This window comes from Balearica regulorum, chromosome 10 (assembly GCF_011004875.1).
Source record: "Balearica regulorum gibbericeps isolate bBalReg1 chromosome 10, bBalReg1.pri, whole genome shotgun sequence".
Lineage (NCBI taxonomy): Eukaryota > Metazoa > Chordata > Aves > Gruiformes > Gruidae > Balearica > Balearica regulorum.
The window spans coordinates 14,242,049-14,269,827 of record NC_046193.1 but is presented as its reverse complement, the minus strand read 5'-3'; the positions used below and the strand labels follow the sequence as shown (position 1 = coordinate 14,269,827).

Sequence of the window (27,779 nt, the reverse complement as noted above, 5' to 3'; positions counted from 1 at the left end):
CTGTCAGTATTTAAAATCTGTAATTTCAAATATAGCGCAACTTTTCCATTTTCTCTTCTGAATTTGTTGCTGTACAGTTTTTAAACAGCTATACATCTTTCAACCCAGGAATAGCCGCAATCTACCAGTGGGTGTGCAGTAGCTGTTTTATGTTGACATAAGTGATCCAAAACTTCAGATAAAACCAGAGAAATACTTCGAAATAGGACGATGAAAAAAACGTACAGAAATTCAAAGTCTTATGTAAGTCAGATCAAAGAGATCATCTTTAGAAAACAAAACTAGGTTGCATACAGTGTTTACATTCAATTACATCATGTGAATTGCCAGAATAAATTTTTCATGTTGTTAACACATCGTTGCCCTGCAGATCAAAGCACCTGCCTTGGGTACGCTGAATCTCCACGGGAGTTATCTTTAAGAAATGTGTACTGCAGGAATCAATTACACCAGATGCAATAACCTCATTTCTAAAGCAAACAGTTCACCAGGGAGAAGACTAGGACTTTCAGTGTTTGAACAGCTTTCATTTTAACTAGTGGAAAAAGTAAAGGATTAGTTCAACAAACTGGGGCAGAAGTAGCAATCCCTTTCCTTGTTTTCCTCCTCCTTTTGAACACAGTCGTTGTGTCCCCCCTAACCTTAGCACTTCTACTTCTGTTTCTGACTGCAAATCATGGGCTGAAAAAGAGCTACAGCTATGCTTGAATTACAGGAGATGTTAATAAAAATCATCCTATCCACTGAGCATTTTTAATGCTCTTTTACACCCAACGGGAAAAAAAAATATCCAGGAATAAACCCAAAAGCAATAATACACCACTTAAAACTAATTTGGTGAATTACTGGCTGTAACACCAGAGGCATACAAAAGTGTCATTTGGCAGACCACTCTTACTTCAATTCAAAAACAAGTTTCTAAACAAAACCTAAATCCATTTCTGGTATTACTCACTTGAAAAGCACGTCAAATCATAATCAACTTTACCTTCTTTAGCTACCATAAGAGAGAAAAGGACTCTAGTTCAGATGTTTTCAAACCACTATTATTTGTTTTAAAATTTATTTCAATAAACCACACATCTGCTATGTTTCAGCAGAAAGTAACATTGGCCCCCAAGTTTTTGTAGCTCTCTGCCAAAACACACAGCACAGTGAGAACACTGTCTATCACAGAACACCTCGCTGAGGTCCTGACCTTGCAAAGACCTCGCATGCTTTTAAAGGTGAGCAGCACTTCTCAGTGGCCCCAGCTCAGCACTGGAGCTAGGATGGGCTTCACCACAGAAGAACCTGGGAATTAACATTCTTATCTTCAAACCACAGCCCACTCAGGAATGTCTGTTCAAAAGCTGCAATAAAATGCTTCACAAAAGCCAGATATCTTGCTGCAAATACTGTACCAGTAGTTCACTTAAAACAGCAGTGCAGACAATGATCTCCACACATCTTTGTCAAATAAGCGAAGAGTAAGAAATGGAGGACAGTCTGGAGGGGGCTTTTCAATCCAGTATGCAGCGGTGAGCTCAGGGAATCTGGCTCGAAATGTTCTGAGGCAGATCACAGGCATACACCTCCTCATTATTTCCAAGGTCTTTGGTAGGACTGCATCCCCTAGGCCAGACAGTTTGGAAATTCTCAATCCTTACTATTATTGCATTGGTAGTAGCAGATTAACAGCAGAGAAGTTGCATTCCAACTCAACTGCAGCTGTGTGTTCAAACACAGACACTCAAACCTACAGAGAGGTCAAGTATGCCAGAAGAACTGGAAGAACTTGAGGCTTTACACCCAAAAGAAGCTCCAGCAGTTTTTCCAGCAACATTTAGTTTTGAAGAAAGGGGTTTGGTATTTTCTTATTGCTTGTTGCTTTATACTGGGGGGGGGTGTGTGTGTGTGTGTGTGTGTGTGCTTTGCTTGGAGTATTGTTTGTTTACTCTAATTTCAATATACACAAGACAAAAGTTTAAAGAGTTTAAATACAAGTGATGGGACCTGAATATTGTGATGAAATATTGTTGCTTAGAGTTCTGGATGGAAATAATTGAGGAGCGTTGCATGTCTTAATGGATCAGAAAACTTCAGCTCCAGCATCACACAGAGCAATTTATAAAAAACTCCAAGACAGTGGGAGAAGAGAGCAATTTTAAACACGCTTCTCACCAGCTACTGTCTGCTGTCTCTCAAGCCCTGGCATACGGAACTGGGCTGGAGGAGCACTAGTGTTTGTCAGAAGCAGAGTTGTGCATCTTTGATAAAGGCTTAAAAGTCTTCCTGCCCTTCTGCTGGGCACATAGGGAAGAATTACAGCTCTTAAGGCAGCTCTTTGTACCAGCCAGTAAAGGTTACCTTCAAGCAGAGATACATCTTTGCCTTTCTGGACTCTGGAAAGCAGAAACAGGAGTTTGAACATCAGGGGGTGAGCAGTAGCTTTCACTGAAGATGACCAAGTGCTAAAGAACATGACCTGTTAATTTAGCCACCCTCTGCATATCCTCCTATCCAAGTTAAAGGTATGTCTTGATGATTCTGTTTGATCTGTTCTAGCCATCCAAGCAGCTGATGTTTTTGTCCCGTATCTTGCTATCTTATATCTGCAAAATCTCTCTCTTGTTTCAAATTCCTCCTTAGCCCACTCTGCAAGTTGCTGTGAAATAATTTCCTGAATCTTCCGCTTTTATCATTCTCCTCTGTCTCAGATACAAAGGCCTTTTCTTTCTCTACTACATCATACATAACCTATTTACCTTCACTTTCTAGACTTTCCACCTAGGCCTAACCTTTCAGTACCTGTCATTTCTGAATTTTAAGTCTTAAAGGCCCATTGCCTTTTCTACTAAAGTTGCCTCATTTGAAAGTTAAATGAGAAGGCAACAAAGCTTTTTCATGCCTTAACACATTCTATTCCCCACGGTTAAGAGGAGCTTATTATAGGCAGCTGCAAAAGTGAACTCTTTCTTCTTTTTAAAACTTTCTCAAAATTCCCTCTCTGTGATCTCTATCAAAACTTGACTATGGTTAAGACTACAGTGACCACTATGTACTGTGATGGACTAGTCTAATCTTAAACCTTGGATTTCTTTGGAGCAGGAGGCATCACTATACTGCATTTATTCAGCACATCACACAAGAGGTTTCTAGGTCACGACAAAAGTTCTTACGTGCTACTGCACATTCAAGAAAATAATTCCACGACGCAACCATGTTGCATCTGTTGACTAATTTGCTCCCCCATCCACCTTCTAGCATAGGAATCAGTTACAGCAGCCTAGCAGAGTGAACAATTCAACATCCTTACATGGTTTTGCTCACTGAGGTTCATCAAGCAGATAGCTGATTTGATGGAGGGACAGAAAAGGGGAGAGGAAGTGGAAGCAGTATTAAGCTCTTGAATTCACACATTTAACGGGGGGTGTGGGGGAATTCAAAGCCACAAAAATCTATCCTCAAGTCACAGAAGTGGTCACTTTTTATCTTGCTTGCATGGTACTGTAGAAATCCCAAGTAACAAGTTTCACTCCTGTAGATGCTAGTCTCTGCTGCTTCCCCTCTTCTCCCAAACACACTCATATACCCTTCTTTTTCCCACACAAACTAAAAAAGAAATAATTGTCCTAAAAAGCAAAAGAAAACACACAGTAAGTCCAGTGTTTAACTAAGGAACGCTTTCCAGTGATACAGAAAACCATCACATGATAAGCAGCATCTGGTAGCGCTCTTAGATGAATATAAATAATGAGCCACATAGCACTTCAATGCTGAATTTATAAGGTTGGTATGTGCCTTGGCTTTCTTCAAATCAAAGGAGGAACAAATAACAACACATAAAACCGGAACAAGTCACGGTACTGAAGGGAAAAGATTCAGTATCTGCCAATTTCCTCCATTTCTATATAAATTGGTTCTGTTGATGCTGAAATTACAATTTTACAAGAGAAAACATAAGAATGAAAAAGTATACAGTCAAGTTACATTTAAAGTCACAATTTCTCCTTAGAGCTATGTGAATTTGTATTTTTTTCTTCACTGTAATATATAAAAATATCACAAGCCATTTTAAATATATCCTTTTAAATGACATTTTATATTTATATATCAAGGGTGAAAGTTACCTGCAAGCTATTATTAAGCAAGTCGAAGTCACTGTATCGCCTCACAATCTGCAAAAAGACAGAGATCAGGAAACATTACTTTTCCCATTAGCATTTTACTCTTCAAAATCCCATCAGAGAAAAGTAATTCCCATTTATAATCTTCTTTTAACCATTTTTTTACAAATGCATAACTGCTGGATTTATGTCACTTTGCCACAAAGCAGAGTTTTTAATCAGAATGAAAATGCCTTTCTAAACATTATCTTAAAATAGCTTAAAAAAATATTTATGAGCAAAGGTGTCTGCAACCAAAGCATTTTTGCCATATTAGATTCAACAACTTTGCATAGTCATCTTCATTACTACTTCTAGGTTGTGTTGGTCATGTATCAGTAAGGCTGTGATTTTAGCGCTAAGGCAGGCAAACTGGCATTTGAGATTTGAAAGTGATGGTCGTACCAAAACACAGTAGTAACACATGACAGGCACTTTTCCTGGAATATTCACAATAGCAGCAGACAACATGCCTTCTGAAGCTGGCAGCAATATTGGTTTTCGCTCAGCTTTTGACCAAAAGTATTCAAGCATTTCATGTTCTCAATTTCCAAACCAACATTTCCCTCTTCAGCTCAGATTTAAAAAGCTAGGAAGAGACAATTTTCAAATTCTTCCTAAAAAGGCATCCTGGTTACATGAATCATGGTTTAAGAAATTACCTGCCAACTGTTTTCTGCTGAAACTCCTCTCTGAACACGGATTATGTATTCCTAATAAAAGGAAAAAGTTATTAGAAATGAGAACTAATGAGGTGAAGAAAGTTATTAGGTACTTCTCCAAATATGGCCACTATCCAATTAGGAAACGTTCGGAAACAGCAAATTCAGATCCAGATTGTATGAGCCTAGGCAAAGGTCCGAGCTGGGTTTGCTCAGACCCATCACCAGCAGCTGGCTGGCTCAGCTTCACGGAGCAGAAGACAAAGAGAGGACCAAGAGCTCACAGACCTGTGCAGCACTTCAACAGTTTCATTTAGTTCAGGAAAAAGATACTAAGAGCATACTCATCGCACATCTCTACCAACAACAGCTGAAAAAACCTCTGCTCACCTCACCTCCAATATCTAACAAGCAGCCCCCAGGAATTATTGTCACCATCATAAGGGAATAAAATGCCAGTAAATACCTACAGCTGCCCAACCTCTATTTTTGTACAAGAAAGGTTACCACAAAAGCTTTGGGGTGTGCTTGAGTAACTAGAACGTATCAGTTTCTTATGATGATAAATTAATCATTTATAATGCATACTTAATGTTAATTATTTATCTATTAACTATGCAGATATATCTTAATCTCAGAGAAACATCTTTAAATTTTAAGAATTAATAATTCTCCTACCACAATTACATTGATAAAGTACAACTCATTTCAGTCTCCTCATTTCAAGTTCCATTGTACCTTTTGTAGGCAAATACCTGGTCAATACAGCAATATTATTATTTGAGATTTATCTAATTATCTCAAGATTAGATACCAAGTATTTTGTACACCTAATCAGACCACTTCAAGGAAGCTGTGATTTTGTTTACCCCCACTCTGTTTAAGTTTGGAAACAGCTCTAAAAACACTTTTGACATTTCAAAGATCATAAATGAGGCGAGTCCTTTTCCTGGAAAGCCTATAATCTCCATTTTAGATATTGTTTAATTAGCAAGGAAATGAAATTAATCTGGGCTAAGTGTAGTAACAGATACTTCCTTTACCATTTGCATACACAAAGCTCTATAAACACAGCTCTTCTAAAGTCTTATTACACAGATGATCCCAAGGCCACATAATTTACATTGAAAAACATGAAAATGCAGAGCCAAAAAGTAAGGTGCTGCCTGAGAAAATGCAAGTCTCAACACTGAAGAGAGCTGGAGAGTCCCCAGAGTCAGAAGAGGGGGAGGAAGCCACACAGGTACCTGTGCTTTTACACTTCCCTTCCAATTGTATCAGCCTGATGCTGCAGGAGAGGTCTACGTCCCCGACACCTTTTAGGCACGTCCATCGTTCCCTGCTACGCGTGGCCGGCGTGGCAGGACCCACCACCGCGGCTCAAAGTACCACTAAATCCCCCAGGTTTCCTCACTGAATGCACTCAGTCACGCAGCACACCTGCAGCTACAAAATTCAAGGCAAGACCTAGAAATTCTAAACCAAATACGAATTCAAGCCAGGGCTCACAGTACTTCTACACTGCTGGAACACGCAAAAAGCTCTTTGCATTTGTGCCAAGCAACGCGTGAGTACCCACCCAGTTACTGCCTGCAGTGCAGCAAGCATCACATGATAAATCATTTGTTATTCAGCTCAGACGACTTCATTCACCCTGGTACAAAGTTTCACATGTATTTTATGTAAAGAGCTGAATAATTTTTCAATTTCAAATGCCACCTAATTTGCTTAGATCAACAGGAGTCTTACACAAAGGACAGATCAGAGCACTATGCACAATTTTTTTCAGATATTAAAATTAATGCTGCATTCCAAACTATCACAAATAGACAATGATGAAAGAACACCAAATAAACAAAGGCATTCCCAACACCTTGAGTTTATATACTAAATTTGTCCATTCTGTAACAGTAACTGTACCTGGCATGTACCTGCATACCAACTAGGTAATTCAATTAATTGAGTGTTTGATCCATGAAGTATTATAAATTCAGCTTCACAGTTAAAACTCCATTTTATTAGTAACTTCTTTCAGGCACTGAGAAGCGTCTGCTGGTTTTGGCAGTTGCCTTCAGAACCACAGAGAACTAATTCTCCTTTTTCAAACGAAATGAAATTAAAAGCTTGTACACTGAAAAATATAAACATACCGTTGGATGCAAACAAAGTGGGGCATATTAGAGAATCCCTCCGTAGAATTAAATTCCCATTTAACATTTACCACCATGAAAAGGAAGTAGTGAAAATCAAGAATTGCGACTATTCCAGTCAAGAGGCAAAGGCAACACTTATCAGATGACATTACTTTGTGTGTTCAACCTTAACTAATCCAGAATTTATTTACTAAAGTTTTCTTCCAAAGCACAATGCTCCTCAGGCAAAAATGCTATTCTATTTTCTAAAATTCACTTAAAATATCTTTTATTATTAACAGCTGTCAAATATCTGTAGCAATTTTGAACTATCTAGCCTTCAGAACAAATCCAAGACCAGTAAGCATGCAAACCAAAGTGATTTCAAACACTTCACATGCTAGCAGCTTAGCTGGAAATGACAGAAATACAAGATGTCACAGAACAAAGCACACAACTATTATGCTTGAATTAAAGTGTCCATTTTCAGAAAGTCAGCCTGACATGCTCTCTCCATATTCTCTTACCTATTTGAAATTATAATTAAGGTATTTTCCTGCAAAACAAGAAACCCAAATCTTCATAAATACTAAAAAAATCCACAGAGCTGATTGCAATCCAACCAGTGTAATTATATTTGGAAACTGTGCCACAGAACTATTTAAAGGGACACCTGGAAACCCAGATTCACCACCAACATGTGGCTTTTCCTGTTTTGTGATCGTTGCTGCATTTTGGGAAGGAGGAAGAGGCTACTTCACACACAGCCAAAAAACTGCAGCAACTGCTTATTCAGCAAGTCTCAAAGGAACATTGGCTGTTTCTCTGAAAAACCACGTCAGTGATGATTCACCACGTTCAGTCATTCACATTTTCTAGGATTTTGAAAGAAGCAGAGTTATTGCTCAATCCCTTGTAGCACTTACTCTTTATCCAGCGATTAACCTTTTCTATTGCACCCCAAGAAAACACCCTCGGGCAGGCAGAACACACAAATTCATTACACAACCGTTGAAGCACCTTGCTGCATACAACCACTCTGATCAATACGACAGTCGTCTCTTCTGGAGAGCCTGGTGACAAACAGCTCAGGGCTCAGAGCTCATTCTCACACTAAGATTGTATTACAAAACCAGATTAGGGCCACAACTATTTTTTCCACGCAGATTCGAGCATTTTCCCATCCAGCTCTGCTTTGGCACCCTAAAGCACTAATAGAGCCCTCTCTTGACATCACAGATAACAACCTGAAACAAGAGAGCATCACTCTTCAGACATAGTTGTTAGTTCTCTCTCCATCAGCTCTGACCCTAACAAAGAATTGGTCACCTCAGCCACTACCTTGTCAATACAAGTAGTGAAAAAGCCTAAGTGGTCTTCTGGGGTTTTTCCCTAAAGTTGATAACAAGATTGAAAGTCACAGTAGAAAAGCCACGATAAGAAATACAATCCCATTCCCAGTATCTGCCATGGCTACACATAATCAGCAGACCACGCATGCTGAGTTTTAGTGAGAAGTTGATACTTCCTATTGCCTCCGCACGGCAACAAGCTTGTGTTGGGATTATAATTAGCACCACTGATATATGCTTCCCATAGGACCAAAGAAGAGCTTTTAACTCTGCAAGGAAAAAGCCTAAATGCACAAAAGCCTTTATTACTCTGCCAAATTCTGTTTAGGAAAAACGTCTGAACTACAACAATTTTCTTCTGAGACAGCCTGATTTGGTAGTGGGACTGTGACTGCGCCCATAGGAAATAAATGAAGTGTAAGGCAAACAGATAGGCGCACTCAGAATCATTTCTGTTTAGCTGCATCATCTAACACAGGAAAATACGATAGAAAAGGTTCAGAAAATGCTAGTCATTACCAGAGTTCACTCCTGCCAACAATTTTAGGGATCACCAACCAGGCTCAGTGAGGTCTACGTTAGCTACACTCATGCAGAAATTCCCATGGCATCTTTCACTCCTACATGAATAGCTCAAAATCGTTCCTATGACTCAGTTTACCAAACAACTTCAAAGGAGCCCAAACAGCTGCTAGTTGGCAAAGAAAGGTCTCAGCTTGCAGAAGAGAGACAGCCTCCCGCTACTGATTTTGCCCGTGGGCAGCAAACTACACAAGAGCTACCAACAAGACAGGCCATAAACCCATTCCCCCAGACCACCTCCCCGAGTCCCTCCAGACTCCCACACAAGTAAGGTTTGTACCTCCGCCGCTCTTCCCACCAATACTGCCAAGCCAGTTCCTGCCACAACCTTGACATTCCAGCAGCAGTTCGATATACATTTTTAAAGATGCCAAGCAAAGCAGTTTTACCTATGGGATCATTTCCTGGTTGCTCTGATTAGTCAAGAAAGCGGAAACCAGTGCTGGGAGGAGGAGGTCAGGAGCAGGGAATGCTGTATGACCCCAGTTGCCCACTGTCATTTCCTAAAATCGTCTTCCTACCACTACAGAGTGCTGGATAGAGTTTCTGAAAAAAAAAGAGTATTTTCCAAACACCCACGTGGATCAGTGACAACCACGCTGCCTTTCTCCTATCCTTTGCCAATAACAGTTTCACAATCACTGCCTGGGATTAACGTTATCCTGAACTTACCCGTTTTCATGCAGAGCCAACAATTAGGTGGTTTTCCCCTCAAATTCACCAAGATTATTCCTGGTATTCCAGCACTTGTTAAAACATCAGCATCTCAGAGCTGCTCAGATAATTTTGTTAACATTCCTAGGTGAAAGTTACATAGCAAAGCATGTCCAAATGTTTAACAATTGCTGTTTATCATCTTTCCTAGTTTTTGAAACAGAAAGCAAACAGGAAAGAAAGGCTTTTGCAGAGACAAAATAGGAAGGAACAAGTGGTGAATTTAGAGATTCATATAATAAAACGTAGAGTCTCGCCAATATTGGGTAATACATTCTGTTTTCCCAAGAAAACAGTCTCTAAATTTCTGGCTCAGGATAGTCAGTCTATTTTGCACAGATTTCTGCTGTACATCTGTTTAATCCAACAGGCTTGAAAAGCCAACCATTATAAAGATCCAGGTCACCTTCAGGTCACATCAACTAAAAGTTTGAAAGGGCTTTATTTTATAAGCATTAAAGAGAGGAAAGCCTAATTAAGCATGAATACAATCCCTGCTTAAGTAAGTTGGATTGGAACAGTTTCTAGTAAGAAGCTCTTTTAAACGTTTATTTAGAAAATCTTCCATGTGAAAAGTAGCAACAAAATCAGGAAAACTGCTCAGGCTAAGGGACCACTTTGCTACAGGGCACAGTATTTATTTGCTATTGCACAACCTGCCGTTAAACCCATCTGAGGTATGAGCAGCAGCAGTGGTGTTTACCTGCATTTTACACAATGCACATGTTTGTCCAGGGACATTATACAGTTCCACACACACTGTATCGCTGGTGTAGTAATGAGTAAGCCATTCAACAAGTGAAAGCTGAAGTAGGACAACTGCAGGAAAAAAAAATAGGACACACGTTTACATGCAATGTAACGTGCTGAACAAGAAAAGCTCTGGAAAGAGACAAGAGAAATAACAGCTTTTCAGTACCCTGCATCACCATGGCCTTCACCAGAAAAGCAAAATACTGTTTTTCAGGAAATACTCAGTAGCCAGTAAAAATATTCTAATTACACTGCAAGATCTCTAAGGCAATGGATTCAGTAAGTTGTAATATGGCAACTAATATTTTGACTGCAATCTTTGCAGGAGCTACAAACACAATACTAATTTAGTAGGTCCACCAATGGAAACCATAAGGTTGGGATAGCTAAAATTAGGTGAGATGAAACAACTATCTTTTTTGAGCTCAAGCTGTGGGAGGTGGTCAAGCTTACTCACTAAAACCGGTGGATGAACTGCATTTCCAGAACCCCAAACAAGTGAACACTAATAGTTGCCTTTCTAAAGCCACCCTAAAGGTAACTTCATGATTTTTTTTCCCCAAAATTGAAGGTAACCTCGTAGAGATTGAAATCCTTATAAAGCAGATGTGCAAAGTCCTTTACAAGCTTTTAAAATAAATCCTAAAGTTCTAGAAACATATGGCTCCATTTTTGTATCACAGAACAATATAGGAAAAATATAAATGCTTTCTCAACGTTTTTCTAATCTAAAAGCTATGTGTCAACATTCATCATTGCTTACGGAAAACAAAAAACTCTGGAAGTATGTTACAAGAGGGATTTATTTCCGCTGTTCATTTCCAAATGCCTTTAAGACAACAATGTAGTGTAACAAAATTGGCTGTTTCACTATTTCGATTTCAACATGAAATGTATGAAAAAGGAAAATCACTTCAGAAAAGAGTTAAGGAATGTTTAGAAGTATATGTATAACTTGCTGGTGGTTTTACTGCTTTAAAGTGCTCTAAAACTTATACATACAGATGTGCAGTTCTTATTAAGGAATATGTCTAGATTGTTGTGGAAGAAAACAGCATCCTATTTTAAGGCCTAGAAAGAAAGCCACTCTCATATAGTGAATATACAGATGAAATATTGCAATATGAAGCAAGTTCAATAGCCAGAATTTATTAAAGCTTTAGTGCTGAAAATGCCTCAGAACACAACATTTGGCTTTAAGATGAAACACTTGCAAATGGCTTAATATACTGGATGTAATTCCACTCCTATTGAATCCAAGGAACACAATGGCAACAAAACAACTTCATTTTCTGCAAAACAGTTGGTACAGACAGATACCTACCAAGAACACTGAACCATGCCTATGGAAAGGTGCCCAACACTCTCCTGGGAGTTAGACAGTTACTCTTTTCTTACGCAGTGCTAGCGATTGAAGCATGTATCAGGAGACAAAATGAAGCCAATAGAGTTTGCTCATGTAATTTCAAGTCTATTAAGCGAGGTACCATTGGAATGCACCTGCAATATAAATGTATTTGGCTTTCAAAATGAAAAGGACTCCATAAACACTGCACTATAGAATTATTTGTATGGAAGTGCACATTTCGACGAAACTCAGACTGCTTGTAACACACTCAACCGGGAAACAACTTTTGTACAAAAGAAATGGCATCATTTTCATCTTCAATTATCATTGGAAATAAACGCGCAGAAAGAAAACCTCAGCTGACAATTTCTTTGTTGCAACACAAAAGCACGGAGATTATGTACCAGCTGAGATGTACTAACTCGAGTAAGAACTTCTGAGCTCTTCTGACTTGAAAGAAACATAAATAGCTTATGACCATATCAGAAAATTTTGCAGTTGATTTCCTAACTCTAAACCCCACAGTTACTAAGGGGTTGACATGCTCTTACTAAGCAAAAAGTGCAAACCCTCAAAAGAGTGTTTTAAATACTAGCTTTGTCTCTTAGGTTCCTGGAGAATTCAGGTAGGTATGTAGCAGTTTCGGGTTTTGTTTTCAGTTTTGTTTTTTTAGTTTCACCTTCATCCCCAGGAAACAGAAACTCAGCCTCTGCCAAGTACAGCCCTTAATTCAATGCTATTAAGTTTACACTTACCCAGTCTGTTGTATTAAATCTAAATTAACAGAAGCTGCTTAGAACAATAGACAAGCAAACTATTCATCTGACACAAGCTTTGGTCTTCTGCTTGGTATTTCACCATGCCCACAGAGCTTTTCCTGAAATTCTTCACCTCTTCCTTAGCTGGTTATTCAGAAGACTGGCTATTTTCAGCACCTGTATAAGGTTTACATTAGTACTAGTTCAATCATGTTAAAGCTGCATCGAACCTAAGCATAGATCATCTTCAAATGAGTGATTCTATAAACAATGATCTATAGGGAAAAAAACCCAAACCTATAAATGTGAGTTTAAAGCAATTCCTGCAACACTAAGCAGCATGATGAAATCTTAATACATACTGCTGGCAAAAGAATAGAAAATTCATTCATGGATGCCTTTGTATTTCAGCTTTAGAACAAACATTAGTTTGGGATGAAGAATTGTATAGATCTACATCTTTTGAAGGTATCACTTTGAGGTGGGATGAGGAACAAACCTAAGAAACATTCAGTTAACGACAACCTCCTTCCTAACACCTATAATATAACAAAGTGAAGTACAGTCTTAACGCCCCACAAAAGCAGTTCAACCCTTATTTCTTAGAGGGGCTTCATTCACACACCTCTTCAAACACAAGGATTTATTTGTGTGGCTTATTTAAACCAGGAAAGTTCAAATCAGGGGCAGCATCACCCACCAATAAACAAATTATTCAGATACCAGGGACATAAGATGAAGTGTCCAAAATGACAAAATAGTTGACTTTACATCAAATAAGAAACCAAGTCTGTGTTATAGCTTCCTGTATGTTGTTATCCCACACTGCCTCTATATAAACCATCTGTGCTACACACACTTCAAGCCATCTTTCAACTATCAACAGGGCTTCTGCAGTAAAACAAACAATTACGAATAGATGTATCTTAGAGACAGATTTTAAATCAAAAGGCACCGTGCTCCAGAATTCTGTTATTAACAAAAGATCAGAACAAATCAGTAGAGAATTTTTTTCTGAACATCCATTAGTAACAGATACAGAGATGAAAGATGGGGGGGGAGCAACATTTGCTATCACACTCAGACAAGACAACACACACAGAGTCTGGATAGAAAAACTACTTCTAAGTGCTCATTCTAAAAGAATTTTGTGCCTTTTTCTTTTCTAACCAGAATCATGCAAACCAAAGGAAAGAACACAAAAAGCTATTGTCATTTGCACTAGCAAAAAAATGTAATAAGGCATGATGGAAACAAGTTAACAATGAAACTGTAATCTGGACTGCTAACTGGGGAGTATTAGAACTTTCACAATTTCTCATAGGACTTGGCACATGCACCCCTCAGCTATTGAAACAGGTAAAAAGCATGAGGCTTGCCAGAAAATAAACCTCATCAGTTTCATTTATAAAAGAAGTTGCAACAATTGAGAGCCATAGCCTGCTAGATTGACAAGATCTTCTGGACAATCTCTCATATGTAACTTCTGTTCAGAGAAGATAGGAACATTAGTTAATGCGAGTTCCTCACACAAAAAAAAACACTTCTTAAGTGCGGATTACTTATAGGAAGAGCATTTAATAAGACAATCTACAGATTAGTTGTATATCCTGTGGTAAACCTACAATTATTGTCATTCAGGTTATGAGTATTCACCAGCTGCAAGGAACCAGGAAGAGAGATCAACGCAGGAATCAGAGCTCTGCAAGGGGCAGAAGGAACACCTTCTCTCCATTTAAAACACGCTTCCCGCTAGCGTACCTGCTGCTGGAGTACCCCTGGCCTCCTCTTTAGCCCAACATTCCCACTCTCAGCTAAAGCAGGGATCAGCAATGACAGCCAGTTCTCTCTCTGATTCACAGTATCGCTTGGTCATACCATAAGCGAACCTAGTTTTTAAAGTGGAAAATAACTGCAAACGGGATTATGAAATGTGGACTATTGCTGCATGCTCGAAGACAGTACAGTTCTTGTGGAGGCAGCACACATGTGTACTAGGCATCCCAGAAGAATTAATCTGTGACATAAAAGCACGGCAGGGCTCATTCTGCTGAGTGTCATCACTGCCCACAACAAAGGGAGCGGGGCTGTACCCTCAGTTACATCTCCGCAGCTTTACAGCCTTCACTACAGTCGCACAGTAGTACCCGGAGGCAAATGTAGCTCGTTCAAACATAACTTCATCTCAGCTACCGAAATGAGGCCACCAGAACCCATCTCAGCTCCAAACGCTGTAACAGACCCCGAGAAAAACAGAAATTACAACAACTTATTCAGCCAGAAGGCACAAGGCCTCCCTCAGGGCGGACGGGAGTCCCAGACAACCCGAAGCCCACGCACGGTCCATCACCGGGAGCTGTGGCCGGCTGCAGAAGGAAAACCCGCTCAACAGAAAGGGGAAGGACCCGAACGACTCCCGGGTCGCTGCAGGACACCAGGCAACGGCGGCACCGCCACACGCCCGTCGAGGGGCTCCCCGGGAGCTGAAACCCGCGCTCCTGGGGTCTCGGCCCCGCTACCTCCCCCCCACCCTCAGCACCACACCAGCTGCCCGGGCCCCTCCACAGCCCCAGCCCCAGCCCACCCACCCCCGCAACTGCCCCGGCCCTGCCCCAGCGCCCTCCCCGCCTCCCGCCACCCTCGGCCTCGCTCCTGCCGGGCTGAGCCGCAGGCCCCCGCCCAGCCCCGCTTCCACCCCCCCCCCCGCACCGCCCGTGCCCCGGCCCGGCCCCGCGTACCCTGGACACCGCCCCGGGCACCCTGCCCGGCGCCCCCCGTTCCCGGGCTCCCTCCCGTTCCCTCGCCTCGCTCCCCTGCCCCTTCGCCCCGCGGCACCGGCCGCTCCCACCGCCCCCCGCGGCCCGGCCTGCCCGCCGACCGGCGCCCGCTCACCGTGTGGGAGTGCAGGCTTTGGCTCGCCTCGATCTGCGCTGTCAGCGGCACCGTGTCGTCCAGCAGCACCTTGCCGGCCGGCGGCTTCTCCATGAAGGCCATACCGGGGCGGAGAGCGGGGAGCCCGGCACCGCCAACCTGCTTCCCGGGGCAGCTCCCGGCGCGGCCGCCGCTGTCAACACGGCAGCGCCGCGACGACGCCGCCGGGCCTTAGCGCCGCCGCCAGACCGCCTGCCGTCGCCCGCCAGGGGGCGCCGTTGCCGCACCGGCGCCCGCCGCCCGCACGCGCGGTCGCTCGGGGCAGGCCCGGCCTCGCGCTGCGGCTGCCGCCCCCCCCCCCCCCCCCCCCCGGGATCGAGCCGGCGGCACGCGGCGCAGTCCGTGTCCCGGGATCGGCGGCGGGGCGAGGAGCTGCGGCCGGCAGGGCGCGCGACTGCCCGGTGGCTCGGCACCGCGAGAGCCGCCCCGCTGCCCAGGTCTTCCCTGCACGGTGCTCCGCGCCGCTCCGGCGGCACCAACGGCTGCGGTAGCGTCGGCGCGGGCTGAGGAAGGGGATTAGCCCCGGGGTAGCGCTGGGTCTCGCAGAGAGAGAGAGAGACGTAAAAGGGGTGGCGCGCGTACTGCTCTTTACCTTTGGGGTTATTGTTGTAGCTAAACGATCATAAAAAAAAAAAATCAAATAGCATCCAGTATCTGCCATTCCATTTGTAGATGTTAATTTTTTAATTTTTTTTCAAAACACAGATTTAAAGTTGTTAAATTGAGTTCCACAACCTAGCTCTCCTTGTAACACCGTAGAAAACTCTTTATTTCGATGCTACTTAGCAGTTGGGACCCTACTGCCCACTGAACACTTGTCTGCGTTTCCTCGTCCTTTTACACCATATACAGGAATTTGAGTCACTTAGGAAGCTGTAAGACTGCAGAGCTCGAGTTTGTCGTACGCTTCAAACAGGTACCGAAAGTAGTCTCATGTCTGTCTTGCGGCTCGACATCAACAGGAAAACGGGCTGCGTGCTGTGGTGAGGCAGCTAAACCTCAGGCTGAACAGCAATCCTTCCACAGCACTTCTACAGCGACCTGGGAGGTCAGACGCAGATTTGATTCCTTTTCTTAATAGGAATCAAATTAACGTAACAAGTTCCCATCTAGAGGCAGGGGAACGAGGGAAGGAGCACGTCTGCAGTGAAACAGTGTTTTGTATGGCAAAAGCCAGCAATCGGACGGTGACCCAAGGCAGAAGAAAGGGGAAGTGAAGCAACTCAGAGGAGATGAGGAAAGCTCTCCCCAAGTACTGGTTCCATGTTGTGAACGGGCCATATCCTGCCCTTTGAAAACAGAGGGCATAGGGAAGTCAAACATCTTAAACATCTGACCTAACACCTGGATTTTGTTGTTTGTTGCATTTCAGAACATGACATCACACCCAGACACTGTAACTGTTTTACCAGTAGCCTCCATCACAAGCTTTCCTTCAACAGAAGACAACTTTGGTGGTTATTTGCAGCCAAGAAAAGTTACAAACGCGTTTCTGCTGCAGAGAAGATATGGCAATAACAGATGCTTTGCCAGAAAATTATGAGCCACCAACTGAAGACAACCTGTCCTTTTCCTCCTGATGGTCCCCATCAGTCCTGATAAAAAGTTTCTTGGTGTATAATAATCTTATGTTGGTACTAAAATAATTTAATCCGGATGATTTAATAGTGAATTTACCAGAATCCTACTTTACCAGCAACCAAGGTACTTTCAGTGGGCAAAGGGGAATACACGTTCACAGTCAAATAAGGCGAGAGAAGCCATGTACTACTCGACGTTGCCCCTGCCTGTCTTGCCCGCAGGAGCATAAGGAGGCACCAAGTATCAGCAGTGACAGTATGGCTTTTTAAAAGCCTCCTTCCCTCTGCTTCTGGGAGGCAAAGTTTCAGGGCCATTTATCATTAAAGGTAACTTTTTTGTTTGTTTATAATCAGGTTTTGTAAGGTATCCAAAGAATTTGAAAGTATTGCGAGAGCCACATCTCCAGCCACATCAGGCAGAGTGTATTGCTCATGTGAAGGCTGACTACTACCTGTAGCAGAGCTAAGACAGACGTTACTAGCTAGAACATGACAAAAGAACACACTACACCAACATCAACTACAGCTGCCACATAGATTATGATAGATCTTGCAGTACATGTGTGTCAATACCTCCACTTCTATTCCGCTTGTTAAACACAGCATTGTCCCCTCCGTGCAGTGCCTGTTAGCAATACAACTACTCTGTAAAGGGGGAACAAATTTTAACTGAACTTAGCTAGTGTGCATTGCAATTTTTCCCAAAAAGAACAGCCTCAATATAAACCCACTGCTCCAGACTTTCTGCTGTAGCAGAAAGCAAAGGTTCATCTAAATGTGCCACTTTTGTCACAGTAAGCGCCTAGTTCCGTTGGTTTCATCTTGGCAGTATGCAGCAAAAAATGAAAAAGTGCTAAGTTTAATGCAGTTCTGTCAACATTAAGTTTGTGCACTCTCTTTGAAACATTGTGAGGGTTTTTTGTTGCAAATTTACTGGATTAAGTGATACCCCGTAAAAAGACAGAGTCAAAACCAAGCGTACATCTCTGGCCTTTATAGTAAAGCAGCATAGGATCAACAGCTCTAACTATCCGACACCATGACTTTCACCATCCCTTCCATAACAGTCTTTCCACTTTCTTTGACTTTGCATGATACTGAAATGTGTGCAATAGAACCCTTCAGTCGTTTAACTTCCGCAGCAGCTAGGACTTCTTCACCAGTATACAAAGGAGCTGGAAATCGGATCTCCTGATAAAGGAACACACAACCTTGACCGGGCATTTTAGTACCCAGAACTGCAGAAATAAGTCCATTGATCAAAACTCCATGCACAATAGTTCTCCCAAACCTAGATTTCTTTGCAAAATCTTCATTTAAATGCAAAGGATTTGTGTCACCTGTTAAATCAGAAAAAGTAACAACATCATTCTGTGTAAAAGCTTTTGTAAGCTCAGCTTTGTCTCCAACTTTTACGTGTAAATGCTGAGGGAAGGGACGTCCAAGCAGTGAGTTGATAACTGTTAGCTTTGTCAAGGCTCTTTGTCGGAAATCTCCTCCAGAAATTCCATACCTGAAGGGCTGCAACATCTCAAGTAACTACTTCTTTGTACAAGCAAATCAACACGTGCATTCAGTCCAAGACTAGTTCTCTGCTGTTCCCAGATAACGCAAGAAGAAATGGAGATGTCTAATTTGAGTGGGAAACAAAAACAAAGCAAGAAACAAACTAAAGCATTCAAAAAAAAATAAACAAAATACCATCAAATGCAGTCAAAGTTGAAAATATTTAAATTCCTCTTTTCTCTAAAAGATTAAAAACTTAGAGCTATGCCCAAGCAGATTTTTGTTTAGCCATTGCTTTGGAGACAAAGAATTCTTGGAACTCATTTTATTAAGCAGCATCCTCAGGAAAAAATAAGCTCTGGAAGTGCATGTTTGTGTAGGCATTTTTAAATGAGGGCAGTTGACAGTGACTTCTAGAAAGGGAAGAAATGGGGTAGCGAAAATGAAAGATTGGACCAAGGTGTGGACCAAGAACAAAACTTTCCAGAAATTATTTTCTCGCAGATGTTTTAACAAGATCAGGACTTCTCACTGGAATGAGACCAGAAAGTAATGAGACAGCAACTACTGTCACACTTCACAAGATTCATTATAAGATAAGAATAGCTTAAACACACAGGCCTACACACCTGCATTGAAAAGCATTTCACACCCAAACCAAGACATTTTTGCATCTAGGCCATCTTTCTATGAAGAGGCAGAGTACCCAGCTAGCCAGGCAACCTTGGAGCAAGAACTGACGTTTGGGGGAAGCCATCCAGCCCCCGCAGGGCTTTACCTGCAGCACTCGAAAGGCACACCTCCTGTTCTGGTAGAAGCCCAACAACGTTAAGGCACTCCACAGCTTGACAAGGCCGCTAAGTAAAAAGAAAATTAAATGTATTCATGAAGTTTGTTTTTTTCAGTTTTCCTACAGCATAAACTTCTTAAATAAAAACACGTTATATAAAGAGTAACGAAATCTTAACTGAGTTTAACAGCAAGGAATTTCATCAATGAGTTCTAGTAGCAACACTGCCCTGAAGGGTTATTGCAACGACACACACAGAGAGACGTACTTTTGCTTTACCAGACCTGTTCTTGTTCTCTCTGTGTGTTTAAGCTTCTTCTTCCCCTAAATCACCTGCAGTTGTCTTCACCATTTAAATCCAGTAACCATTCTCATCTTTATTATAGAAAGAGATTTAAAGCTACATACTTCAATGGCGCTTAGTTCCTGTTCTGTTTTAAAGCAGGAATAATGTACTGAGGCATGCAGGTTACCAAATCTTAGCACATTTTTATTTATTTTCTGCATGCTGGATGCAGATGTCTTGCAAGTTCAGCTTAATTCTTCAAAAACCATAGCTTAAGAGTTCTGTTTTCTTACGAAAAATATTTTCATGGCAGTACCTGAAGCGTGTACCTACTGTACCTTACCTGCTAATAACTCTTAATATGGCAGACAGAGTTTTCTCCTCATATATTAAGACATCAACAGGCAAAGCTGCTCCAACCTATGAAAAAATACGTTATTAAAGAAGTACCATCCTATGCTCTTACGGTGGTTTGTAAGTAAACAAATTCAGCGCCAGCACATGACGTTATTAAAGGTGTTATAGTTACACTCAAATCTCAGCTGAGTGTTTCAGCTACACCACCACTAGATTTTATGCAGCACCCCTCCTCTCAGAGCTCTTTAGGTAGAAGCCACTTTTAGTTCTACATTACAGCTGGAGACGCAGGGACCCAATGGCGAGGTGACTTGCTGAAAGTCACCCGGCAATACTGTTAACACAGCAAGAATAGCACCGTGCACCTCCCCACCCAAGAAACCGTTCCGTTCCCGTAGTTTCAACCTTCACTACAGCGAAAGCATCAATACCTCAAATTCTATGAGCCAGATATGCTGGAGCCCCTTGACGACAGACGCCAAGACAAAACGTACAACCCCCGCTTTGTTAGGGGCACGTTACAACACGGGCTGGAGAGCAGGGAACAGGTTAACAGAGCGGGAAAGCGAAGACACTCAGCCTGCCTCCGCCCGCCCAGGCCTCCAGCCTGCCTCAGCCGGGCCACCGCTCCCGCTCAGCCACTGCTCTACGGCCGGACGGGCCGATCCCGGGGGGGCAGAACCGACAGAAAACCGACCGCGGAAGCCCGGGGCACGCCGGCCGCTCTCGCAAGGCTCTCCTGGGCTCAGCCCGAAGCCGCCGGTCGAGGGACGAAGCCCGGCCCCGGCCCCGGCCCACCTCTCCGTGCAGCTCCCTCAGCGCCGACACCACCAGCTGCTTGAACTGCGCGACGCTGGGCCGGGCCCCGCCGTCCGGCAGCTCCCTGCGGGGAAGCAGAGCAGAGGGCAGGCTGGGCACGGGCGCGCACGCACGCACACGCGCACACGCACGCAGGCAGGCTGCCTCACTCACAGGCGGACACGCAGGTAGTGGTGCTCCGCGGCGCTCCGCAGCACCCGCCGCTCGAAGGTAGCGGCCGGCGGCTCCGCTCGCGCCATTCGCCCTCCAGGCCTCGCCCCGCCACGCGCCCCCGCCCAGCCAATAGCGGCGCGGAACCGCCCGGCCTTCTATGGCGGCCTCGCGGGGTCAGCTCCCCGCCGAGCCCCGCCTCGGCGTCGCCATGGCGACCGGGCGGTGCCAACGTCTGCGGGCGGGAGGCGCCCGGTGGGAGCGTGTCCCCTCAAGCCCGGCCCGGCTCTGCCCCCGTGTCCCGAGGCCGCCGTTTGGTACTGCTTCAGCCGGGCCCGAGGGACGGCCTGGGGGAAGCCGCTGGCCTCGGGCACAGCAGCGCTCCGCCGGGCGGGCTGGAAGGTCCCAGTTATGCGGTCGAGGAGAGCAGCCGGTGGAGCCCCGTTGCTTGGAGCGGTGCTTGGCCTCGCAGCCCTGCGCCTTCAGGCCAGGCCTGTGCCCAGAGCCCCCAGCCCTGCCTGTGGGAATGCCGAGCTTAGCCTTCGCGGGGTGAGAAATGCAACAAGCAGTCTGTGGGTCTGAAATTAATCGATGGGAACAGATGGTGTTTCCGAGTGCTACACGCAAGCTTTTAGCTTCAGAAAGACAAATATTGAACGCTCCACAATAAACATGCAGCTGGAGGGGGGCTAGCAGAGATGCTCCCTCACTTCCCCTTTAAACAAATTATGTTGGGCCTAATGTAGTTCCTGGTGGAGCGTGTCACATGGCACCGTATGCACCACAGGCATTGTGTTATCCTAACATCTATTTTGTGGTACACACAGCTGGAACAGATTTGAAAAGTACACAGAAGTAGGTTGGCAGTGTGTCTTTGCATCTTGCTGGTCAACACCAAGTTGAGGAAATAAAATACCACAATTTTAGTACCAGCATGAATCCTTGTAGCTGATCTGAGATTGGTGTGAGAAACATCTTTCAGAGATAAAGAGAAGAAAGGATAAAACATCATCCCCGGCACAAGAACTTTTTTTTTAAAAAAAGAAGTAAGATTCTATAAAAGTTTATCCGGGAATTAATATTGACCCCAGCAGGGTAACACTGCAATAGCCTAATACCCATCTGACACGCTTGAGTTAGGGCCCAAATCACAAGGCACCATTCACCTTTGCCATCAAGCTGCTCAGTCTGTGCAGAGGAACTTCAGAGTTCAAGATGTTTTTCCTCTATTTGGATTTGGGGTTTTCTTTCTGCCCCAGGTGTTTGGCCAGCTTTGGACCTGAGCCCCCGTGCACTGGCAGCCTACTTGTGTGCTGGGCTGCAAAGGGCACATCTCTCTCTTTTACAGGCACCAAGCTGTTCTCACCTTCCTGCTGTTGTGGCACAAAGCCTGGAGACAGCCTATTTGTGTCAGCTAAAGCCCTTGGTGATTTTAAAGAGGTAGTCGTAAGAAAACAGCAACATATCTCAGAAAAGCCTGCCCCAAGAGGTTATCTAATCCACCCCTGCCTCAGATAGATACTGTAAGCATTAAGCAGAGCTGGGTTACAACCATTCAGAAAAAAAACAACAAACCAAATAGTGCTGGAAGATTTCACGCTCCCCCAAGCGGTTTATTCCAGCTGTCTTCCAGACAGATTTTTTCAATGCTTAATCAGCAGCTTCCCTGCTGCAGCTTATGCCCTGTATTAATAGGCCTGTCCTAATCAATATGGGATCACTCCTCCTTGTTTGAATATTCTCTGCCCCCTTTCCCCTAGTCCTTCTTTCCATAGGAAAAGAAAAAATAAGTCCCAGTTTTTCCTTATTCTTCTGTAAAATGTAACATTTTCTGATACTTGTTTATCATGCTGCTGCCCTCTGTCCCTTTCAGGTGTCAGCATCGTCTTTGAGTAGTTAAAGTGCCCAAAGCAGAAGTACCATATTCTGGCAGAGGCGCTCTCATGATCAGCCCCACAATCCCTCTGAACTACTCTCCCCCCAGCCTAATTTTAAAACTGTACATAAACCACTATGCATTTAGAAACAAAACTTCAGCAAAAGCAAAATACTGAGCATTTGAACAGGCAATTTCACATGTACCAAAGTAATTTTCCTTCCACAATGTTAGTTAGGTTAAAAGAAAGGCATCTTGCCACATAAAATTCAGTAGCTGTAAGCGTAGACCAGCAAGAGACCTTCAGGAATATTGTGCTTCTCCTAGGAACCAAGATCCAGTTAGCACAGTGCTCAAACAATAAATCAGTTCTACAAAAGCGTGGCAGACATATCAGAGCAGCCAGTTTTATTGGGAGCAATAATATCTACAGAAATTGGTATTACTTTTAAGATATTAGTAAAATTTTAATCACCAAACAGCAAAACTTGGTGGTCTGGTAATGTATAAATCTTTTGGTTATTGCAAGAGGGCGAGCGCTGTTCTCCGTAAGGCTCTGATAACACAAGCAACAGTTAACTCAGGCACTCCAGTAAATCCAGTTAGCTGCTGTGAAGTCCACTCCTGATGAAAGCACTAGGGGGTTGTGTCAGCTGCAGTGAGTCAATAAAGAGCACACACAGGATTGTACAGGAAGGCTGGACACAACATGTCAGGTTTTTATTAACCAGAAGTGAAGCTGAACCCCAGAGTGGTTTAACTTGTTAAAACCATGGTTTTATATGGCAGATATTTTTTCTTCCGTGTTCAACATTATAGCACAAAACCAAACTTTGCAGCTGTTCATCCTTTGAGAATCAAGTAATAAATGTAAAATGAATTAAAATAAGGGTCCCTCAATGAATCAATTAAAAAACATTTAACTGAAAAGAACAGACCAATTTTAAGAAGTCTTATGAAATTCTCCCAGGTTAAAGACCTTTAAAAGCACTTGGAGCCTTGAGGTAGCAACTTTATGCAGAATTTAATTCCCCTCCTGTCCCCCAGAGCAGAGGAAAATTAGTAGCGCATTATTAGCTCCAGCCAGCTAAGTGGAGTTGAGTGTTCTCCTATGAGGTTAGTGACTTTCTCTTGCATCTTGAAATAGCAGTGCAGTCCTGCAGACCGTCAGGAGGAAATCCACAAGGAAGGCCTCTTGAAATAAAATATATGGTTTGAAAAAAGTGAAAGTAATCAGCAATAGCCATAACAACAAAAATTATCCGGAGTGGAAAAAAAAAACCCAAACCAAAATGTTTGTATTTTGGCAAGACTAGTTTACAAATACATATCAAGAACAAGAATCCACCCTCAGCCAACGGAAAAGAAAGAATGGAAGTGACATTCAAAGGGGTTTCGGTTTTTTGCCCTCTGTGCAAAATTGCCCTTTGTTGTTAAAGTTTTAAGTTTTGCACTTTTGTATCTAAAAAAAAGAGCACTTTTGCCCTTTTTCATTCTTTTACATTGTGAAACCTGTGCTGTGACATTAAACAGAAATACCATATGCCAGGATATTTGACCACTGAAAGCTCCTCTCACTGCCTTCACAACATTCACAAGCAGGGAATCACAAACAAGACTTTTCTCCCCTTTAAGTCTCAAAGACACTATCCTCTTTGCCCACTTTGCTGCTGAGTTCTTTTATTAAAGACTAGATCTCTCTCTACTGCCAATTTCAGAGACTCCATGGCAGATTTACTGAACGCTGAGCAGTAACAACAAAAAAAAAAAAACCTGGGCTCATTCTCCACAACAATCACAATGAACACTGAAAGTGAAAAGGGATGAGCTGAGATCAGTGATGCAGGCAGATCTTTACAAGCAGGTGCCTCACTTCACTCCCTGGTCTTGGTATTGCCACTCACGTGCTGGTGCTCTAACCAGATACCTGGCAATGTTGAGTATCTTACTACAAGCTTCTCTCACTACCTTCATGCTCCAAAATTGTACAGAACAGGTTGGTTAAACCAGACCAAACTAATCGGGCACATTGCAAATTATAGCTTTTAAATGGACGAGCCTTCTTACACGCTCCTTCTCTTTCAGCTCGAGGTCAGGTTGCCTCTCTACACCACAGAACGATGTCACACAGATCATGGATGCAGGATGGCATTGCCCAGTATGCCTTTGCTTCAGGCAGTCTAGAGAAAGGTAGAACTCCAAAAGCTCGTTCTTGCTCACACAGGATCCCAATCTTTTGATTTTACATCCTCATCATTTCCTTTAACTTCTAGAAGCCATCAAATCCTCCCTTCCAGGCAGCATTACTCTAAGAACCTAACATCAGCCTTGCCTGGTTTTTTGGTTAAGCTTCAGAACAATTGCCCATGTTTGCATATGCTGAGGTATACTGTCCTGTCCTGCAGAGCTGTAAGAACCAGAATCCATCTGTAAGGCAGCCCAACCTGCCAGGCTCTTCCAGCTAAAGGAGAGGATATTCTGCCTGGGCACAACAAAAAGGCCAGCTGATGATTATTCACAAGAAGTTTCTTTTTAGCTCACATGACAGTTTAGGCAGCACAGAAACTCATACTTGTTTGGAGACCAGTTTATGTCTGGTTTGCAGAACAGTCATGAGCTGGTTCAAGAAGACTCTTGTCTTGGAGCCCAAAGTATCTTCAAGTTTTATCTGTTATCAATGCAAGGACCTGATGAGCGGGGTTTTTTCTTTTTTTTTCCTCCTTGTTTTTACTTTGTTTTTGTTTGGGGTTTTTTTTTTGTGTGTGTGTGTGTGTTTTGGGTTTTTTGGTTGTTTTTGTAATTCTGTAATCAAAAGAATGATTTTGTCTTTGGTGTTAAACCTTGGAAGCTTGAATGAAGTACCTGCTGCTGCTTTGGCTGTAATTTACAACAAAAAACAGCCCAGTAAACCAAGGGAAATTCACTGTTCTAAAATACATGCAGTTAGAACAGCCACTAGACATCACAACCAGGACTTTAATAATATGAAACACCTAGTTCAGTGGTGTCTGTTACAAATCATTTGCATTATATAAAAATATGACTCCAATTACAGTAACCGGACAACAGCCATTCAAACTTAAAAGTTTCCATCTTACTCATATTGCAGGAACTGGGAGGAGCTCATCCATTTAGGGAAGAAAATTGTCCAGAAATCAACTTAGAGTTGCAGCTAAGCATCTCGTGCCTTAGAGAAATGTCCACTGTGATAACTAGAAGCAGGAATTCAACATTAGCATCTTTCTGTTCTTGCTCACATGGCCATGAATAAAAAGAGCAGGTTCTGTTATACTAGCATCCACAATTAAAATTTTATAACCCCATAAAACACCAGTAAGTTTTGCATGAGCTGCAGAAGAATGTCAATTCAAAGGGTCACTAGATTTATAACCTACAAATTCAATGTCTTAATATAAATATTCTGTTTGTACACCATAAAAATGTCCTTCTTATGGTCTGATTCTTATTTAGATAATACTCTGATAAAATCTCAGCAGATGCCAATTAAGGTCATTAAAGCTATAGAAATAGAATCTACCTAATAAATGCTGCAAATTTAACAGGTATTTCAGATAAACATCATTAGCTTAGTTATCACCTAAACCAAAAAGACTCCTCAAACACACCAACTACGTAGTTAGCAAAGACATTTGCTTTACAAAGTCAAATGCTGCCAACTTTTCAAAAGTTTAGCAAATCAACGTGGTATTTGGAAGCATCCAAGTGCCTAATGAAGTTAGAATACTGTGAAATGTTAGGACTGGGGGAAGCTCCTGTAAGTAAGTACAGAAGTAGTCTTCATTTAAATTACAAAACATTCACCTCCTTAAAAAGCTTTAAAACTGACCCAAGTCAACAACAGCGCCCTGGGAAATCTAGTAGTACAAAGATCTCTGTAGGCAAGAGAAGGTCATATATTGTGATCTCACCACAGTAACATGTACTGTGTCAGTAACAAGGAGCAAATTTGGGGAGATGACAATTATGACACCTTCAGGCCATTTGATCTGAACCACTGCACTTTTTTGGGCAGCATAGAATAAACCAATTTTCTTTGCCGCTCAGAAAACACTTAAAAATATAGTAATGCTTCATCTTCTGCATTTTGTTGCTAAGCAGACTCTCCCATGTCCCCAGCTCGGTTTACTTGGTTTAAAGAGCTATAGTACCTGCTGCTTTCAGCAGGTGGAAGAAAACTTCAGTGCCACCTTATTAATTGGCTCCATTGATATTTTAACTTCAAACCCAGATGCTACAATTAAAAGCAAATTTGACATTGTGTAAGGAAAGCATCCAATTAAGGTAACAAGCCCATAAAAGGCTCATACTCCCCACAGGGTACCTCTGCAGAGCAGGCGACCTCCCACTACACAATCTGATCTGAAAGTTTATCCCAACAGTAACACCAGAAGGAAGGAGGCTTCTCTACCTTGCACACTTTGGGTTTCATATCAGGCACTTGAACTGTTGGACAGATGCCATTCTGAACCAAGTAAGTGAGCATAGGGTTAGAATCATCTTTAATCTAGGTCTAATAATGAAGTATCAGCAGCAAAGTGGAGGCAGGGAGTGAGCAATCCATCTGTGCTGAGACTCGTTTATGGTTTCTAAAATGCCCAAGAAGACAGCAGCAGTAACTGTTCCGTAGTGTCCATTTTCCTTGTGAGTTGTGTTGCTGATAGGAGGCTTTTCTGTGTCTTGAACTAAGAAGGCATTGAGGTACCCTGTGCCTAATTTCCTGGATCCAAAAGGTCCATGCTAGAGCCAAACATTGCCACCAGCTGCTCCTCATAATGTGTTATATTCCTCTTCATAATGTCCATACAGGGTCCAAGCAACCTCTCAAATGCTTGCACATCCATGACTGCAAAGGAACACAAGCAAAAACAAGATCGTTTGTCAAAAAGGACACCACACACCGACCTATTTTTTTGAACTCAGAACACAGACCTCCAGTCCAACCCATTCGGGTCTGGGGCTTCAACAGAAGCCACAGAAATCATATTCTCTTTTCCCTCTGTACTGTTATTCGGAG

The 27,779-nt window shown here is 42.8% G+C and overlaps 4 protein-coding genes across 10 annotated transcripts in view; all 4 read right to left on the bottom strand.

Moving 5' to 3' along the window:
- PXK (PX domain containing serine/threonine kinase like) overlaps positions 1-27,779 on the bottom strand; it is a 124,062-nt gene that overhangs the window by 21,461 nt on the left and 74,822 nt on the right. For 4 of the 6 annotated variants that reach the window (XM_075762267.1, XM_075762268.1, XM_075762269.1 and 1 more), the window contains exons 1-3: positions 15,342-15,576; positions 4,811-4,861; positions 4,113-4,160 (exon numbers count right to left, since the gene is read on the bottom strand). In XM_075762267.1, the coding sequence (XP_075618382.1) occupies positions 4,113-4,160; positions 4,811-4,861; positions 15,342-15,443 (201 nt within the window). In that variant the 5' untranslated portion in view covers positions 15,444-15,576. Of the gene's footprint in view, positions 1-4,112; positions 4,165-4,810; positions 4,862-14,210; positions 14,231-15,341; positions 15,577-27,779 lie in introns of those variants that run through there. The other 2 variants (XM_075762272.1, XM_075762271.1) reach the window with 2 other exon arrangements.
- On the bottom strand, positions 17,940-18,490 carry HTD2 (hydroxyacyl-thioester dehydratase type 2). Its single transcript, XM_010313475.2, has one exon. The coding sequence runs from the start codon at positions 18,488-18,490 to the stop codon at positions 17,984-17,986; it is 507 nt and encodes a 168-aa protein (XP_010311777.1). The 3' UTR covers positions 17,940-17,983.
- Positions 17,940-21,025, bottom strand: RPP14 (ribonuclease P/MRP subunit p14). 2 transcript variants are annotated; one of them, XR_012837039.1, is made up of 6 exons: positions 20,872-21,025; positions 20,698-20,782; positions 19,886-19,962; positions 19,245-19,323; positions 18,474-18,590; positions 17,940-18,151 (listed from the first exon to the last, which is right to left on the bottom strand). XR_012837039.1 is itself a non-coding variant. In XM_075762279.1 (5 exons), the coding sequence occupies exons 1-5, from the start codon at positions 20,955-20,957 to the stop codon at positions 18,534-18,536; spliced, it is 384 nt and encodes a 127-aa protein (XP_075618394.1). In that variant the 5' UTR covers positions 20,958-21,025; the 3' UTR covers positions 17,940-18,533. The 2 variants fall into 2 exon arrangements, 1 of the variants encoding a protein (XP_075618394.1); XM_075762279.1 differs by having other exon boundaries at positions 17,940-18,590.
- PRKAR2A (protein kinase cAMP-dependent type II regulatory subunit alpha) overlaps positions 23,430-27,779 on the bottom strand; it is a 64,794-nt gene continuing 60,444 nt past the window's right edge. The window contains exon 11 of the mRNA XM_075762273.1: positions 23,430-27,608. Coding sequence (XP_075618388.1) covers positions 27,475-27,608 — 134 coding nt within the window. The 3' untranslated portion in view covers positions 23,430-27,474. The remainder of the gene's footprint in view (positions 27,609-27,779) is intronic.